This window comes from Nymphalis io, chromosome 11, assembly GCF_905147045.1.
Source record: "Nymphalis io chromosome 11, ilAglIoxx1.1, whole genome shotgun sequence".
Taxonomy (NCBI): Eukaryota; Metazoa; Arthropoda; class Insecta; order Lepidoptera; family Nymphalidae; genus Nymphalis; species Nymphalis io.
The window spans coordinates 5,922,320-5,942,376 of NC_065898.1; the positions used below are offsets into that span (position 1 = coordinate 5,922,320).

General features: G+C 32.4%; 2 protein-coding genes across 3 annotated transcripts; one reads left to right on the forward strand and one right to left on the reverse strand.

The window, feature by feature from the left end:
• The first annotated feature begins 746 nt into the window (after window positions 1–746).
• LOC126771839 (arylphorin subunit beta-like) lies at window positions 747–4,064 on the forward strand. 2 transcript variants are annotated; one of them, XM_050491969.1, is made up of 5 exons: window positions 747–968; window positions 1,873–1,982; window positions 2,030–2,857; window positions 2,943–3,088; window positions 3,176–4,064. In XM_050491969.1, the coding sequence occupies exons 1-5, from the start codon at window positions 863–865 to the stop codon at window positions 3,984–3,986; spliced, it is 2,001 nt and encodes a 666-aa protein (XP_050347926.1). In that variant the 5' UTR covers window positions 747–862; the 3' UTR covers window positions 3,987–4,064. The 2 variants fall into 2 exon arrangements, with proteins under 2 accessions (XP_050347926.1, XP_050347927.1); XM_050491970.1 differs by having other exon boundaries at window positions 2,048–2,857.
• Window positions 4,054–19,580, reverse strand: LOC126771820 (uncharacterized). Its single transcript, XM_050491924.1, has 13 exons — window positions 19,490–19,580; window positions 19,149–19,282; window positions 18,246–19,067; window positions 17,973–18,142; window positions 17,613–17,894; window positions 17,348–17,535; window positions 17,008–17,194; window positions 16,602–16,845; window positions 6,901–7,018; window positions 6,652–6,785; window positions 5,724–6,551; window positions 5,472–5,638; window positions 4,054–5,042 (listed from the first exon to the last, which is right to left on the reverse strand). The coding sequence occupies exons 1-13, from the start codon at window positions 19,578–19,580 to the stop codon at window positions 4,151–4,153; spliced, it is 4,257 nt and encodes a 1,418-aa protein (XP_050347881.1). The 3' UTR covers window positions 4,054–4,150.
• Between the last annotated feature and the right edge of the window lie 477 nt (window positions 19,581–20,057).

Here is a 20,057-nt window from a genome sequence, read left to right on the forward strand (position 1 = left end):
AAACACATATGTATAATATGTATTCTCATCTAGTGAAGTGCTATAATCAAGTTTGGATTAGTACGACAACAGTTTAATTGGTCAGAATGAATCCTACACAACGCTAGTCAACCATTATTTATTGAGCCATTGATGCTACAATAACAATCATCTTGTTTTATTTTTTTACATAACCTGTTTACGATCATAATAAAGTATATTGAAGATTATTCTGTTTGTCACGAGAGGTGTAATAGCACTTGTTAACAACGAGTTACCTCTTGTACCAAATTAGACTGGTGCCATGGTTCCAATTGGAAAATTGTCCAATTGCATTTAGCATCCTGAAGAATATACATTTTTGTACTGTTGTGAAGAAAAAACAATTTACGAAAAAAATTTTATACCGAACTAGAATTGGTAACTTTACTTACAGAAACCTTTAGCATCGGTTTGATAGTTTAAATTACTTTTATTATACGACTATTTCCTATGATTTAAATACTATAATTATTAAGCCAAATTAATTAAAACAAAGTGAAATTCCAACATAGAATACCTACATGATCACATTCATTTCTTCGTCATTTAAAACGTAAACACGAACTATACTTAAATTGGAACAAGCAAGTTAAGTAATTTGCAGAGCGTTCCGCCAAGGTAATTAAACATTTACTTTATTAGTATCACTCCTTTTCGAGAACATTAAAAACTGCTTATACGTGTTATAATGTAAAATTTGTCAATAAGTGTACTTTGAAAATTGTTGCCATTTAACCGACCCCAGGATTTCAATTGAGAGAACAGAAATAGTGGCAGGGAGGTGCATATAAGATGTCTTTTCTATTTAAATTATTTAGTCTGTGTTAGAAGTGCATCAGCTATGTATCTGAAATATTCTATCAATATGATACTACTCTGGCTATTTTTATTTGCGACTTCATCGACTGTCCCGAGCGATGAATTCCGCAGTTTTGTCCATGAAGGAGGTAAGAAACAAACGGTCTACTTTGATGACCCGGTTACTATACTAAATAATCAGGTTGAATTGCTTATGGATATATATTAGAAGTTACTACTGTTACTGTATCTCAAGGCTACAAATAACAGATAGGAAGGTAAATGTACGAAGATGACAGGATAGTTTAAATTAGAACATTGTGTATTACCTGCATGCAAAACATATCGTTTTTTTAATATAGTAAATTTTAAAACAATTATATTTGGTTACATTACAATCGTTTGATCATTCTTAAACCATATCCTTTTCTATCCCGCTCACGCGAATATATTGTTTCGTTTGATGCTTAAAAACATTTGAATTTAGCTAAAACTAGTGAACTAAATTATTATACAATTTAATGAACATTTGTTTTTTCTATTGTCATTTTTTTTGGTAGTGATTTTATATCAATTAATGAAAGATGCTTATGTTATTTTTTTCATTTTATTACACAAACGCTGTGTTTTTCTCATAGATATCGCTAAAATCACAACCACGATTTTGCGATGTCTAATAGAATTAAAATAGAGTTTCCGTAATCAATTCTGTAATGTTGGGTACCAAAGCAGTCGTCTTGTCAATTATTCTCCAATTATAGTAATTTTATTATTACGACTCAACAAATTGTCAAATCGTCTCGCGCTCAGTGGTGAAGGAAAACATGTACAGGATCATACATCAGGATGTTTTCCTTGAATTGTTAGATGAAAATCTCCCACAAGCCATAAATTCGCATTGGAATGTGGTGGAATTTTCTCAAAAGCTTCTACTCAAAAAGAAAGGACGCCTCAGCACAGCCGCGGGGCATTTACACACTAGTACTACTACTGTATTATATAATTTGTTACCTACGTCTTGTATTAATAACTATTCAAAAAAAAAATTTTCAGAACTTGAAGTAACCGATGACGCATATATTAAATACATTATACCAGGTGGATATTCTCCTCACAAAATTCAAAAACAAACAAAAACTCTTTTAAGAGACTTCGTAAATAAGGTAAGTTTATAATTATTTATATAAATTCATCTAACATAGTATAAAAGGATGACTTATTCTTTCAGGACAGTGAATATTACAAAATTTTTAATGAACATGTTGAAGCTGGTCATACTATGAAAGGCTTGACATTCAATATATATGATGACAATATGAGAGAAGCCGCTATTGCTTTATTCCGCCTTTTACAATACTCCCAAGATGATAAAATCGATAGTATAAAAGAATGGGCTTTCGCAAATATTAATAATGATATGTTAGACTATGCTTTGATCCTAACGTCATTATTTAGAGTTGATGCACTGAAAGAACACGAACCTCCTTTCATTACAAACCCCAATTACTTCGTTAACAGTGAAACGATTAATAAAGCTTTCAAACTTAAACTTAACAATGGAAAATTTAATCCCCAAGAAGCACAAGTGCAACAATTTCACAGAACAAATGATGTTATATCGATTAACACAAATTATTCTAGTTGGAATTTATGGAATAATGAATGTAAGAACAATTTAGACTATTTCAGAGAGGACATAGGTCTGAACAGTTATTATTACGGTGTTCATTTTCTATATCCGTTTTGGATGAACAGTGAAGAGCTAACAGGAACTGATCCGAAATATGCTGAAAAATATTATTACATCCATCAACAACTCATGGCAAGATATAATTTAGAAAAGGAAAACCTCAAATATCTTAATGTCTCAAATGAAACTAAATGTTATGACGATTATATGCCGTATTTAACTTATGATAATGGTCTTCCCTTTCCATCAAGATCTAATATTCGTAGGGAATGGAGTGACGACTATGCTCGTATAAAATCAATTGATATTGCAATTAAAGAATGCATTACAAGAGGTGTAATATTCATGGTAAGTCCAAACTTACACATTCATTTCACATGTCACATGCGTGTTGCATTGTTACTTTGATTAAAATATAAAATTATTTTTTTAGGAAAACGGCACAAAAATTGATCTGACGGAAGATAATTATGTCAACCTACTTGCAAAGCTAATCCGAGCTAATTTTGAAAGCGTTCAAGTAGCAAAAACTTTAAGATCCTTGTTCGGTTATGGAGGCGACGGATTTCCGACTGACAGGTAACTTTATTGTTTTAGTTAATATTATTAATTTATCATAAATTCGTTATATATTATCCCTCATTAAAATTTTAACTTTATTTTTAGATATAATCCTGCTCCCTCGGTGTTACATCATCCGCAAACATCGTTACGTGATCCGATATATTGGTATATGATCAAAAGTATGCTGAAGTATTTTGATGAATTTTCAAATACATTAGATCCTTATGACTTTTCTAGATATCAAAGTGATGAATTTAGTATAATTGACAACAGCTTCACAAAAATTACCACATATTTTGAATTTTATCAATTTAATCTCGGCAAAATTTTCAGGAACGATAATAACGATTTAAGAAGCTCTTTAACATTTACTGCTAGACAGAAACGCCTTAAACACACTCCGTTTAGTTTATCTTTTACAGTAGACTCTAAATATAATAAAACATCTTTAGTAAAGCTATTTTTAGGGCCAAGGTGCAATGAAATCACCTGCTTTGAGGAATTTTCTAAATTTTTTGAACTAGATTCTTTCACTTTTGAACTTGAAGAAGGTCTAAATATTTTGAAATGGTCACCAGAAACAACATTGAGATATGCATTTGATGACTACTTCAATATTGAGCTGAAATCATCAAGAAAAAATAAGTTTTGTTTGTTTAAATTTCCAGAAAATATGATTATACCTAAAGGCTTAGAACAAGGGCTCAATTTCACATTATTTATTTTGATAACTCCCGTCAACGACGACAGTGATCTTGATACTCTTTCTATTCCCTTAGGTTTCCCCTTCCATAGACAAACTTCCGTAAGAAACTTTGCCGATTTTAATAATTATAAATTCTATAATATTACCATTTATCACAAAGAAAACTCAAAACACACAAATGGATACTTTTCTCCTCATTTAAACTAGTGAAATTAAATTTATATATTAATTGCATTCATTATATTATAGAAGGTATAGAATAAAATTATAAAAATAGTTTATTTATGATGTCTTTTTATTTGTAATTGTAAGGTTTTACAATATAACACTTACATAAATAGCATGATGTTTAGAATTATTTCTCTCTCCTCTTAGTGTTTGGTCACTTCATTGTGGTGTACTGTGTAGTACGGAGTGTTATATTTGTAAGTGTATTCTTCTCCCTCATGGTATACTACAACATCTTCGAAGAACATGTTGGGCTGCTTGAAGTAGACCTCATGTGCTGGACGGTCGAATGGATAACCGAAAGGCTTGCTGTCCCATTCGAATGTTTTGATAGCATCAAATTTCTTTTCAGCGGGAGTGTATGGGTAGACAATTACGAAGAACTGGTACGGGAAACCACCCTTAGTACCCTTGGGCAGGACCAACCTCTTAGGGAATGCACCAGATTCAGTAGACATGTCAGTTGGCACTTTGCCTTCAGGAAGTAGCTTGAAGATATCGCGCATGGGTACAGAGTCTTCCTTGTAGTAGAAGAAGTCAGTAGATAGGCGTTCAACTTTGTTTTGTCCCTTGGTGAGTTTGTGTACAAACCAGTCCAACTCGACGAAGTTCTGCCAGTTGTCTTCAATGTTAATGGGGTAGCCCTTGCTATCATACTTAGGTCCCATGAAGAATTTGAATACGGCCTCTCCTTCAACGTCAGACTTAACGTCAACAGTAACTGTGAAAAGCTTGTGGTTAATACGAGGTTGACGAACCACGTAGGATGAGTATTGCTGCGACTTAAGTTCTTCTTTAGTGAAGAATACATTGTTGGTTACATCGAAGTCATAGTAGTCGAAGAACGTAACAAGCTTATCAACCTTAACATCGTTGATCTTAACACCGACGTAGTGCAAAACATCTTGAGTGTATGGTGTAAGGAACTTCTTGTATTCAATGAAGTATTTTAAAATCTTGCTGTACATTTGGTAGAAGATAGGGTCACGAAGAGATGTCTGATAGAAGTCAAGAGCGGTTGGTACGAAAGTGTACCTGTAAGTAAAAGAAAAAAAATGATTATTATAAATATAATAAAAATGAATATTACAAACAAAAAAATTTTTAGATATAAATAGTCTCAACAATAATCGAGATGGCCTAGTGGTTAGAATGCGTGAAACTTATTCGATGATCATGGGTTCAAACCCGGGCAAGCACCACTAAATTTTCATGTGCTTAATTTGTGTTTATAATTCATCTCTTGCTTGAGAGTGAAGGAAAACATCGTGAGGAAACCTGCATGTGTCTAATTTCACTGAAATTCTGCCATATGTGTTTTCCACTAACCTGAATTGAAGCAGCGTGGTGTAATAAGCTCAAAACCTTTTTCTCAAAAAAAAAAGGAGAGAAGGTCTTAGCACAGTGGGACATTAACCAGCTATTGCTATGCTATATATACATATATATATTTGTTATATTTACTTGTCAACGGGTTCAGGAGCAGCACCAAGAATACGACGAGCTGTAACTTCGTATGAGTTGTGGTTGTCTTTGCGTGAAACTTTGCCGTGCCAATCAGCATTAGCTTGCCAGAAGTTACCAACAAAGTTAACAGATTTGCTGTTGCGTAGGTCTACATCCTGGTTGAACTGAAATTAAAATAATATTTTGAAATTTTAAATTGCTATACATAAAGTATAATCAAAACTAAATTGATATGCTTATAATACTCACAGCCTTGAAATGGCCTTGTTCAAGATACTGAATGAATGTTTTTTCGTAAGTGTCAAGAAGTTGGAGTTCTTCATAATTCTTTTCATAAGGAATGTTGTAGAAAGATGGCCTCTGTACAAAAGATGTGAAGTAGTTGATGTAGGGGCTGTAGCCGGTTCTGATTGGATGCCACCAAGAGAAGTCAGGGATTTCTCCTAATCCATTGGAAAGTCTCTCCAAGTAGTAACGGGCCAATAATTGTTGATAGAAGTAGTAGTAAACTTCACCACGACGTTCCTTCATTCCTGGGTAAAGATCGCCGTCCATCCAGAATGGGAAGTAAGAGTGGAAGTAATAGTAGTAAGCGTTAAGACCAATATCTTCAGTAAAGTAGGAAATTTTGTATTCATCGTTAGGGTAAGTAAGGAAGTCGGAGTAGTTTGAGTAAACAACCCAACGGTCTCCCTCATGTACGACACCGTGCTCAGTTCCGAAATCTGGGGTGAAAATTCCATTTTGCATCTTGGTACGGAAGATTTTGTACCATACATTCGAGTTTGTGAATAGTTCGGGGTAAACTTCATAGGGTGCTGGGACGACTACTCCCTTGGTGTCAGCACGGTGAATCAGAGCAATGTAGTAAGCATAGAGGAACTGTCCCTCGTTTATGTAAACACGAGCAAAGGCAGCGGTCTTGTAGAAGGTCTCGAAGTCCTTGGCGTAGTAGAAGACGTGGAAAAGAGCAACGGCTTCCTCTCTCTGCCTTTCGTAGAAGATGGAGAAAGGAACATTCTTGGGCAAGAAACCAGTCTTCCATAGTCCCCAGAACTCTTCGACTGCTTTCTTGTTCTAAAACATAATTCAATATGTAGAAAAATAACACACTTAATACCAATTTTAATAAATTCATAATCAATAATTATATTTTGTCATATAAGTTAACTCTTACAGTGAAGTCATCGATGTGAGCTTCGATGTCCCACTCCTTTCCAATCTTGTAGTATTCAGCTTCAGTGTCAACTTGCTCAGGATGAACGAACAGCTTCAGAATCTTCTCTTGCTTCGTAACAAAATCAGCCTCGACTGAAATTGTGTTGTGGTAAATACATATTGTATTTTTTTAATTGTTTGACTATATATACATATTAACTGGAGAAACACATTTTTAAATACGATAATAATATTTAAAAAAACTTACCAGGCTTGGTTTTGTAGACGAATTTTGGAGGGATCATGCTGGCTTCGGCCAGCGCTAAGGTCAGGCATGCTAATACCACGACAGTCTTCATCTTGAGTAGTTCGGAAGACAACTGTGCCTCATCACTCGCTTGTTGCAGTTTTTATACTAATTTCATGCATCTTATCTTATTCGAGCGTATCTATTCCTTAGTAACAATAAGTCGATTTCTCTTTATCGTATATGCCTCTTCTTGACCTCATACGTTTTGGAAGACAAATAATATTTCACTTTATCGAGATATCATACTCACCTATACACTTAATATTATATTAACGAATATGTTTTTTTAAATCATTACAATATTAAACATAACATTTAAAATTTTATTTTACAGAATATTGATTTAAAAAAATACCATTTGTTTTTTTTATTAAAACTAAAACATTGAAACCGCAATTACTCGGATTTAAATCCGATTTTGGTAACATACATCATGTAACATCGGCGATTTTTGGTAACATACAGTTTCTAACAACTGAACCATGTAGACCAGTGTTTCCCAACGTGGGGTCCACGCCCCACAGGGGAGCAATTAGGTAGTTAAGGGGGGCAATTTAAAAATGGACTCGACACGACTTTAATCCTTTCGCTTTGGGTTATTTCAATGCAATGCTAGATATCGGTGACAAATTTATCAAAAAAAGCAAATTCTTTAAAAAATGCTGTAAATAATTATTAGGTATGATTTCGTTTGACGTTATAAAAATATACAACTGGGTAATTTGTCATCAAGTAAACTTCGTCGCGGATTCACCACAATTTCATAGTGATTTCTTCCTATAATTTATCATTTATATTTCTTAAGGGAACAAAACAATTTTTAAAGGTTAAAAATTTTGTATAGGGGCATAAAAGTTTTTTAGAAATGTTAAGGTGGTGCTGCATGGCCTAAAAAAGTTTGGGAAACAGTGATGTAGACTCTTATTGAATAATTTCATTCACCATTATATTAATTGTACTCGTATATCAACAACAGTAGTTTGTTCAACCTTTTAATACAATAAACATTTCTTAAACAAAGTTTCATTATGTTACAGATAGCATTATCCTTTTACAGAAACAATAATAGTTATAAATGGTAACAATACAAGGATTAAAGTTTATACAAGCATTAAAGTGGTATACTTTTATGTTTAAACTATAACTTCTACAAGTTAAAAAAATATATTAATAATATAAACCATTTTTCAAGACATAAGTTCTGGTCTATACTGCTGACCTGAGCCGACTCTGAGTGTAGAATCAGGTCATGATACCATGAAAATGCAATGTCATCAAATCTGAAGTAACATGCATAATTTCAACTCAACTTGTTCAACAAGTACTTCTAATTCAACTTTCAAAAATTGACATAAACTAACTAACGTCTTCAGCCTCTGAATGTCTTACTGCTGGGCTAAGGTTTCCTTTCCTTTTTAGGAGCTTATTTGCCACGTTGCACCAATGCGGATTAATAGAATACACATGTGTCAGAATTTCAGTGAAATTAGACCAACAAAACAAAAGCTTTTATTACCAATAAAAGCTTAAATAAAATAAAGTTGATGTAATCTTTGTTCTATGAATTAATTTTCAATCTCTAAAAGTATTAACATCTTTTAAAAATTGTTTTTTAAAGAAAGAAATATTCCATATACATATTTTTTTAAATAAGATTTAAAAAAAATATGTATATGGAATAGCTAAAAAGAGAAGATTGTATTTTTTATGTAACTCGGATCGAAAATTATCGAAACACAATGAAAGTTTAATGTTATATCTTTTTTTTTATTAGGCATTTGCTTTCTACTTCTATTGTATTTCAAATGAAGATGGATCAAGTGTCACTACAAAACATCAAAACTTAATTCCTATGCTGGTAGAGCATTGTTGTAAGAGATAGTTGACTTTTTTTGCATTTTGTTGATTATTCTATATAATGAAAGAAAATATTATATTATTTTATATATTTATAATACTTTATTAACTAATTTATTGCGATTGGTATAAAAGACGGACTTAGTTTTCGGCAATTAAATTTATCAGTCAAACTTTAGCCTAATCCGAATTACATAAAGGCGAAGCAACGATTAATATAACTCAAATGAAAATAACACAAACAAACATAATACTCAATAGATGGTGTGTGTGATAAGTTACCATTTCATTATGGTAGGGCCGCATCATTTATTCTACCACTGATTATCAATATTTTGTATTGCTGTGTTCTAATTTTAAATAGTTTTATAACACTATATTTAATAATGTAATCATAAGCATACATTTTATAACATATATTCCAAGATAGGTCAACGAAAAATTGACTGTGTCTAAGGGTGAAGGTGACCACATACCATCAGATGGCCAATTTGTATTAACACCCTTTGTCTTAGACAAATAAAAAAACAATCATCTCTTATCATCCTCTGACAGTCGTAGACTGATTAGTATATTTACAAACGAAAATAACATAACAAAAAACATAACATAGGTATTTGATAAAGATAATTTTAATTACTTATTTTCGACTTAATTACAATCATTATTGCTTATATTAGGTACATTTTTTACGGTAATCTTCCGAGCACATACATCTTATCAATTGACTTTTAACTTATCTCCGCTAATATGACTATTATTTTTTAAATGGATGTTTGTAAATTAAATATATTAAATATTTAAATTGAGTAACGACCGATTCAAATGTAAACAATTTTAAGTAATTGTACAAAATTCTTTAAATATAACTTATTAAGCTCCTTGCTATAAAAAACATAGCACGACTATTTTTTTAGAATACATAAAACATTAAAATATGCATCCATGTATATAACAGTAATAATATATAGTCTGCAGTAACCTTGATTTATGCTATTGAAAAGGGTTGTTTTCATTTCATCAAATCAACGTGTGAAAAATTCGTGCCATAATAAAAATTTTAATAATATATAAGTCTTATTGGAATACAATAACAAATTATATTGAAAAAAGTCAGGATTTAACCTTAGTGTTGAAAGATTAAGTCACACGTTTCTACCTATTTGATCTTTATAAAATGCACATTGTTAACCCACGTTATCTCTTTATGAGAACTCTTTAAAGTTTTTTCTCTTCATTGCGTTAAATTATAATTAAATATTTATTTACATATCCATATCCGATCCTAAGTTCAAGGATATTTTTAATATCAAAAGTGACATTCATTTATCTTCATTTTATCGCAGAAATTTTATTAATTCTGCAGTTTATGCAAATAACATTACGACAAAAAGTTAGGTTTTATTTTAAAAATGTAAAATATTTATTAAATAAAATCAAAACTTAAGTAAAGTTAGAAAAGAACAGTCTGTAAATATCCCATTGCTAATGTCGTCTCTATATTGTTGTGTGAGCTTGGAGCCAAAATCAAAAAAGGGAGTTGTGGGCAGTTCCAAGCACGGAATGAATAAATAAATAATATAAATAACAAACATGAAGCCCGTGAAAATTCGGAGATGCTTGCTTGGGCTTGACCCGCAATCTTTGTTAAAATTCATGTGTTGCAAGCACTAGGCTAAGGAACACAAACTATAATAATATGTAATGAAAAATATATATATAATTATTAGTATTTTATTTAAGCAATTCATTTTCAGCTAACTACTTTATATTATTTTTCGAAACTACCCGACGCATCTTTTCTGACTGTTTCTGAATATTAAACTTTACATTGTCTTTACATGTCAAAACATACAAAAAGCATAAAGTGCTTTTTTTCGACTGAAATCCAACTTCGGCTCAATCAACAGCCAATCGTTGTCCACTGCTCAACATAGGCCTCTCCCAAGGTGCGCCAAAGCTCCCTGTCCTCCGCCTTCCGCATCCAGTTGGTGCCCGCCACCTTCTGAAGGTGGCGGGCACCAACTTCGGCTTATTCAGTCAAATTACATAATGTTACAGGACTATATAATAACCTGTTATTATTGTCTATATATTGAATAAAACTTAATATATGTAACTGTAGGACTATTCTATAAGAACAAACTCGAGACTCAACGCAGAAGTCGGTCGTTATATGTCAGAAAGTGATTTGCAAAATTGACCATAATAATTATAGCATTTCAACAAAACACGCATCAAAACAGTATATCACGCTAAATGGGATGGACAACATTTCACGGATGAATAATGAAGTAAGTTCTTGCAGAATAGCACTGCTGAATTTAAATCACAATTATATCAATACCTATACAATAGTATACTTTATTCATACAATAAGCAAAAACTTTTGAGCCATTTATCAGTATTAAATTAAATAATAAACCAACATGGAAACAGCAAAATAACATTAAAAAATAATTTATGTTTTCGCATATCTATGAAATCTATAGCTTTTATCATTTACATAATTTGTATAGAATAATATAAGTCTTTTAATGATTTTAACACAAATTTAATAATTCGCAATGTAAAATGTCTCGGGATTTTATCATAGACTGGAGTCTGGAACTTGCAAATTTATTAGTCACAGTTTCTATGGAAATAAACATTATTATTATTAATTCATAGGTGGTATTGTACTCAATATACATAGATGCAACTGTACGTTAATATTTTTAGGTCCTTAAGACAACCGTAAAAGAGCTCGGAGTTCCAAAAATTTACATAGCTTTAAAACCTCTATATATAAATAAACAAAAAACAAATTGTGTAATATCAATGTCAGTTAATTGTGTAAGTATTTAAAAATATATAAAAGAATTGTTCATTTAATAATAAGATATTTTATATAAACAAACAATAGCTGAAATATCAAAAATCCCCAACTAAGCTACGTCTGCTAAAAAAATATAAGTACATGTCGTTCAAACACTTTTTTCCGACATACCATTAAGAAAACTATAAAATGATCTATCATCGAAAATAATAATATGAACGCCTACGCCCGATGATGTTTACAGGTGGTCGTTTTTGCAGGGTAGATATGGCAACCTGGGAAGCCATTTTGAAAATATGCGTATTTTATGCTGTTGTTGTAATATGAAACACTTATCACCGAGTTACGTCATAGACTAATGTAAACGGAAAGAGATCTCTTACGGCCCGGCCCTATTACCGTAACCGTAACAGCCTGTGAATGTCCCACTGCTGGGCTAAAAGCCTCCTCCTCTTTTTGAGGAGAAGGTTTGGAGCTTATTCCACCACGCTGCTCCAATGCGGGTTGGTAGAATTCAAATGTGGCAGAATTTCAGTGAAATTAGACACATGCAGGTTTCCTCACGATGTTTTCCTTCACCGTAAAGCACGAGATGAATTATAATCACAAATTAAGCACATGAAAATTCAGTGGTGCTTGCCCGGGTTTGAACCCACGATCATCGGTTAAGATTCACGCGTTCTTACCACAGGGCCAACTCGGCTTTTTAATGTACTCGGCCCTATTAATGTAGATCAATTTTTTATCTATATTTTCTCGTTTATTTAAATGATCTTTCAATACCAATTACATTATTGTACGCTTTTTGTTTTTTTTTTTTCGCTAATGGGTAACCTGGTGGTAAGTAATCACCACCGCCCATAGACATCGGCGCTGTAAGAAATAGTACTACTACTAATGTTATATCCCTAGTACCTGTAGTTATATTGACTAGCTCAAATTGTTGGCAGTACACTACCCACATCTGTGGGTGCTAAGATATATATATAATCTACTAGCTTTTGTGTTGAAAAACGACGAAGACTTTTAAATATTCCAATAAAAACTAATAACATGTGACAAAATCAATATTTTGTTGAAAAATTAATGGTAGACTTAAAATCCAAATACCTAAATTAATTATTACTAAGCTATAAATATAAAATTTATTTAACACCAATCATTTTACTCGTAGCTGCTTTGAGTATGTATCTTCTAACGTAGTGCGTCATTTCCTCGTTATCGCGCCACGTCGTGGTCAAATAAAAAACTAAACAAGGATATTATGTTAGTTCTTGGAATAATCATAAAGCATAAGGTTTTTTTCTCTAATACGAGATAATATTTTAGGTATTTCGATTATTTCATTCAATGAGAAATATTGATCCTTGGCACAAGAAGTTCAAAATGTATGAAAGTTCTCTTAAAATATGAAGGCTTTAATCGCCTAAATAAGTATCACTTAGTTTGTAAATCTTAGTATTAAATCCCTTAAAATATTAATAAAATTATCAATTGACCAATAAACACCAGCGACATTAAGTCATGTTTACGTACGTATCACTGGAAGCTTCTACTTCCAGTTAATTGTTGCCTAACTTTCTATAAAAGTACCTATAAAACGACATAGATGTCGCTGTTTTGTTTGTTTAATTGTCGCTGAAGACTGTCTTAATGTTTAACAGAACTACTAACAGATGGCAGCACATATATATATATACAAAAATATCTAAGGATACATCAAGCATGTTCTGCTTTGCTTTGAAAATTATAAATGCTTAATAGTATTACGAATATAATATATTTAATATAATTAGTTAAATCATGACTTCGAAGGTATCCTGTGTAGTTAGATACATAGTGAAACTTAACTTAAGTGGCTCAGTGGCGTGCCATTGAAGAGACCTATGTCCAGCAGTGGACGCGAAAAGGGTGATGATGATGATGAAACTTAACTTAAGGGTATATGCAAAAACATTTAAGAGTAAGGTTTAAATGTATATTAAATGCCTCCTGTCTACAATTACCTTGGCTCTTCAATTAAGAAATAATATGTACCACTAACTGTTAACCACTTACCAAATAATAAAGTTTCAACTTAAAATACTGTTGATATCTTTATATCTAATATTAATGTTCATAATTTGGTTTTTTTCCAAAAAATACAAGATATAATAAAATATTTAAAAAAAAACATTTGAAAATTACACAGAAACTTCATACGACAATTTTTATCAAACGAAATTTTATATTTACAAAAATAATATTCATAAATCAAGACGATAAATGCTCAACAAGTATTTAAAAAATAATAAACAAATTGGTCCTAACATAAACGAATAGAAACCTATTTATAGAACGTTATAATTTTTAATCTTAGATCTTTTTAAATTTCTTATAATCGTTCTAATTCGTTAATATTTACTTAAGCGTAACAATATTATAAAGGGTTATTTTTTTAAGGATTTGCGCTTAATCTGCTAAGCCGATTAACTTGTGTTACAAAACTGTTATGATAGGTTCAAAGCATAAATTGCATAATTAAAAAGATTTTAAGGCTAAATATGGCATAATAGCAAAACATAAAGTTTGTCTAAGTAAAAACGCTAATGCTAATATAGTTTATATTACTATAACTGTTATATTTTGTTATAGCATATTCACATACAAAGGTTTTTAAGACCTTAAGATTTTATGCGTTACGTTTGAATGAATGCTTGAAGAAAAAGCTGGAGTGCATTCAGATGGCTGACTGCACTGCACTGTTGCTGTATATCAGTATCGTGATCCTATTAGGATTAATTACATTAAAATCATATATCAAATTATGTTAATTCTAAGCATGCAAAGATGGTAGTCTATAAAGGATTTCTAAAAGTGGTATTTAATCATCAATTTACATCTCCTTTTATTAACTCAAATGAATATTTGGTTTTCGAAATGAACCTTGAATTAGGAATTATATTAGAAGTTGTTTTTTCTTCCTCCAAGATCAATTTTTATTTTGACAGTCGAGCCCATCCTTCTGGCGGTAGAATATTATAAGTATATATTATAAGGTGGTTCATGTGAAAAGTTTTGTTAAATCTTATATCATTTAATAATATTTTTTTTCGTATACTATGTTGTATTTAAACGTTGTACATGTGTTGTTGCGTAAAAGTTCTCTTCAAAGTAGAAAAGGAGACGCGTTTGAGATATTTAAAAAATATGTATATTAAACTATATTAAGTTATCATTCTTCTTCTTCGAGTGCCACTCCGACTAGCGAAGGTTGGCAGTCAGCTTTAAATACTCCTTCTTGTTCTTCGCGAGGCGAAAGAGTTCGGCAGCACTCGCGATTCCCGTCCATTCACGGATGTTGCACAGCCAAGACTTTTTTCTGCGCCCAACAGCTCTCCTTCCGGTAACTTTTCCCATCATAATCAGTTGCAAAAGTTCATATCTTTCATGCCTAAGCACGTGTCCGAGATATGCAACTTTTCTCTTCTTGACAGTCTCCAAAAGTTGCCGTTTTTGGTTGACGCGTCGCAGAACTTCCACGTTCGAGACCTTTTGAGTCCAACTAATGGCCAACATACGTCTATAAGCCCACATCTCGAAAGCTTCTATACGTTTTTTGAGGTCTTCTTTAATTGTCCACGCCTCGCAACCGTAAAGAAGTATAGGCCAGATGTAACAATGTAGGACGTATGCGCACAGGGATCTTAAGTCTGCGATTACGGAGTACTTTTTTCAACGTGCAGAAGGTACTTCGAGCTATTTCGATGCGAGTCTTTACCTCCTGTTCACAGCTCCAGGTGTCATTAAGCCATGTCCCCAGATATTTGTACTTGCGCACCCTCTCAATTTTTTGGTCTGCTACAATGATAGCAATGTCATCGAAGCTATGTTTAGAAAACACCATGATTTTCGTTTTTGATAGGTTCATCCTCAGACCAGCGTTTTCACTGCACTCATTAACACGGCTCATAATTAATTGCAACTCTTCAGGAGATGATGCTATTAGGACTGTATCATCAGCGTATCTGATGTTGTTAATATACCGGCCATTTATTTTGACTCCACATTCTTGGCCTTCAATTGCTTCTGCTATTATTTGTTCCGAGTACAAATTAAATAGCGTGGGTGATAATATACAGCCCTGCCGGACTCCTCTCTTTATTTCTACCTCATCAGTCTCCTCATTGTCAACTCGTACAGTAGCCTTCTGGATCCAGATTACAGAGATACAGATTCTGGATAATACGTACATCTTTGTCATCTAAGCCGATATCATGTAATATTGCATTTTTGTACGTCTCTGTCTTGTTGCATGTCTCTGCATTTTTGTACGAGAACCTGCATTGCAAAAAGAGCCTCTGTCATGCCCGCTCCTATTCGAAAACCAAACCGACTATCTGCGAGATGTTCGTCGCATTTAGCTCTTAAGTTATTATTAAGAGAAATAATTAATTATTCTACTTGATCTGAGTCTTAAAACGGTACGTTTTAATGTTAAGATTGTTTGGTTAGGAATATAAAAAGAAATTAATTAAATTATAAATTATTTATTTTTCAACAAGAAATACATAAAATTAAAATATATCTATAAAAATATATATATCTTGAATATATACATAACATACATATGAATATATACCTATAGTACATACATACTAAAGACCTTTGAAACTGTGAGATCTATGGAGCTGATTGAAGTGATAATGAAGTCTTGTATATTAAACTAAACTGTTAAGCTATTGAAAAAAGAAAAACATAACAATAAAAAGCCGTTAACAGTACGAAAACAATGTCTTGTATAGTCTTTGGTATCGAATACAATAGATACATTTATCATATAAAGTAAATAATAATATACTATTAAATATTAATTAAATAATAAATACACATATACGAAGACATTTGATGCATAAAATACATAAGTAATAATCCCTTTGGTATATATAACACTTCAAATTTCACTCTTGATCGGACGGCTTTAAACGTACACAGTATTGGGTACAAATACTTCAGGTACCGGCTTGTGGAAGATTTGAACTTCTTGAATGTAAAAATTGGTAAGTGGCTTAATCTGCCAGTCGTACAATGGCCTGTCTAATGGGTAATAAATAGGATACGCAGACATACGGTTGGCGCCAGCTCCGTAACCGTATGTACCCTCAGGACTTACTCCTTTGCCGATCGAAGCTTCTGGAGCTTGGTACTCTTGGATGAATACCAGGAACTGGAATGGCATACCACCAATGCTACCTGAAAATATTTATTTAAGTTAATTATATAACCTATTATATAAATAATAAAAAATAAATAATAAATTAACCGATTAATCAACTTTTTTAATTTTTTTATTTAAACTTACAAATACAGGTAAATCTATTTTTTGAAGTATATTTAACTATTTCAAATACTTGCCTTTAGGAAGCTGAAGACGACGTGGGAAACCATGGAACCAGTTTTTTGGTTCAATAAGAAATTGGCCGTCTCCGTTGAAAGCCTTAAACGCTTTGTTATATGCCTCGTAACCGGACATCCATTGATCAATCATGTACATATTTTCGGTAGAATCACGTTTGATGACAGACTCTCCTTGTGGCACTAAAATTTAATATTAAAATAAAAATATTTATTTACTTAAACATTTATTTAGTTATTTATTTATTTAAGTAGTTATTTGTAACGACGGATATTTCATCATTACAACAAAAAAATGTTTTTTTTTTAATAAACAAAAACCAAACTAACACTTACATTCATATGTAAATGTGTCCAAATTGAAGAAGTTCTCAGTGTTAAGGTGAAGAGGAATTTCAAAGCCCTTGCTATCATATTTAGGCGCTAAGAAGAACTTCACTAAAACAGTCTTGGCAACATCACTCTTGACATTTACACGAACCTTGAAAACTTTGTGATTTAACTGTGGACGCTGAACCAGCACACTAATATGATCTGCACCGGTCTTAACTAAAAATAAATACATTTTTCCATCAAATGGCTCAAGGTAATATTCAAAAACAGTTGAATTTTTATTTTAAATAGCTTACTTTCATCTTCGTTCATGGGCAGAGCATTTGTCACATTAAGATAGGTGTTCTCGAAGTAGGTGACAAGTTTGTCTACCTCCACCTTTTGAATGGTGACTGCGGGAAAAGAAATTTCTTCTGGTTTGTACAGAGGAAGGTATGATTGCCATAATGTGAATAGTTTAAGAATTCGTTTCGTAATCATATAGAAGGCTGGATCACGGAGGGCTGTTTGGTAAATTTCCAACGTAGATGGCACAGTGAGAGGAACTTGTCTGAGAAATAAAAATAATTATTTTATAAATAATCAAAATATATACCTAAAAATCAATAGTAAATCTAATAACGCTTACCCGTTCCAGTACATCTTGTTAGGCTCAATAGAGTTGCCAAGTAATTGTTTCCATGCGTTATAAATACTTCCATAGTAATTTAGGTTAGGAGAATCTACGTTTCCTTCTAATACTCTTCCAAGTACATCAATAGCTTCTGGTACTCGTAGATTAATCTTCTCACCACTAGCCTACAAGTACGATGGAAAAATTAATAAATGATAAATTCATATAAAATGAATTTTAAATTAAACATATTTCCAAAGGTAGTAAAATATTATCAATATTACTCACGCTAATTAAGTAGCCAACTTCGATGGCGCCACGGATACGGCTTTCTAGTTCTGTTATTCTTTCAACATATGAAACGAATTTAGGTTGATCGATATTGAAATGGTTTGGTCTGGATGCGAGAGGCACACCTTCGTATACTAAGCCACTAGAATATCCTCCTTGAACAACATCTAAGCCCAGTTCCGCAATTTCACCGAGACCATTTGATAGCCTCTCCATGTAATAACGCGTTAAGAGTGTCTTCCTGGTGTACCAGAAGAATTCTCCACGTTTGTATTTCATCAAAGGCTTAGTGGTACCACTTAACCAGTAAGGGAAAGTGATGTAGTTGTTATGATAGAGAGTATTTAAAGCGTAGTCATTTAAGTAGTAGGCCATAGAGACATGATCGCCTTCAACGTATGGCCAAACTGTAGAGTTCCATCTTATGACAACATTATCGTCCCAAACATATGTTTGAGGATAGTAGCTTACGTAATTCTTTCCATGTGTGTTAATTCTTTGAGCGATACTCATAATTTTTCCGTTGTGGAAATACCACGGGAATATGTCGTAAATTGGTGGGATAACAATTCCTTGAGTTTCAGGATAATGAATTATGGCTACAGATAACACATACACAAATAGTCCCTCGTTGATGCGCTGTCTTAAGTAGACAGCAGTTTTAAAGAAGGTACTGTAGTCCTTAGCTGAATACAACAAGTTGAACAATGTTACTGTCTCGAACTTCTGAGACTGTTCTAAAATGTTGAATGGAACAGATTTGGGCAGAAGCATGTTGTATTTTTGTAATTTCAAGAACATCTTCAGTGCCGTTACATTCTAAAAGATTAATAATAAAATATTTTTAAATTTGACTTTGATTGTTTTATTATAAATATACCTGACGCTAAAAATACTTACTTCGAACTGTTCTACATTCTTCTCTAATTCGAAAGTTTCGACTATGGTCTTCAATGTTGGATCGTAGATCGGTTCATTGACGTGGTAGAATAGAGAAGACAGTTCCATCTGCCGTTGCAGGAACGTCTTGTCAGCTATAAAAACGTCGTAATATTCAATTGTTTTTATATATATTTGGAAGGCATTCGGGCAGATGAACCATGTGATGGTAAATGGTTAACATCGCCTATAAATCAGCATAGACATCGTCAATGTGACACCAACATCAAGAACTAAGATGTAATGTCCCTTGCCTATCAAAACTTTCATTTTATAAGAAATAATTACAAAAGCTCACTCACCGATTTTCGTCGGCCTGACATTATATTCTACAACATCTGAAGCCGTTTGCGCTACCAGGAGCGCGAGCACGACAAACACAAACCGCGCCATGATTGTTTGTGAAATTTCTCTTTGAACCAACATATTTATACCCAAAACCAATCGATGTGCACCTCATTATCACCTAGGTCATGCATTCAAAAGAATCATTCTCATGAGATAAGAAAAGTCGATGGGTCATTACATATGGGTAAACAAAGCAGGTTTAAAATTTTATGTTAAATTACCTTTTTCAAAATATTTAAAATCATATTCATATACAGTTATAATTCTTATTAAGCATTACCTATAATTGCGTTATAAGGTCATCCCCTCTAGATAACGACTTCTTATTTTTTAAAAGGCGTCAAGATACCTCAAATTATATTTAGATATATAATTTTGGAATATTCTATTAAAATCCGATGCTTCAAAAGTACAATGGGACCCCAGTACAGTTATATCATGTAATCAATCAAATCAATTATGCATATTTAACTTTTTAACAATTACGTTAAAAATAATAAAATGATAACATTTTTATAATTA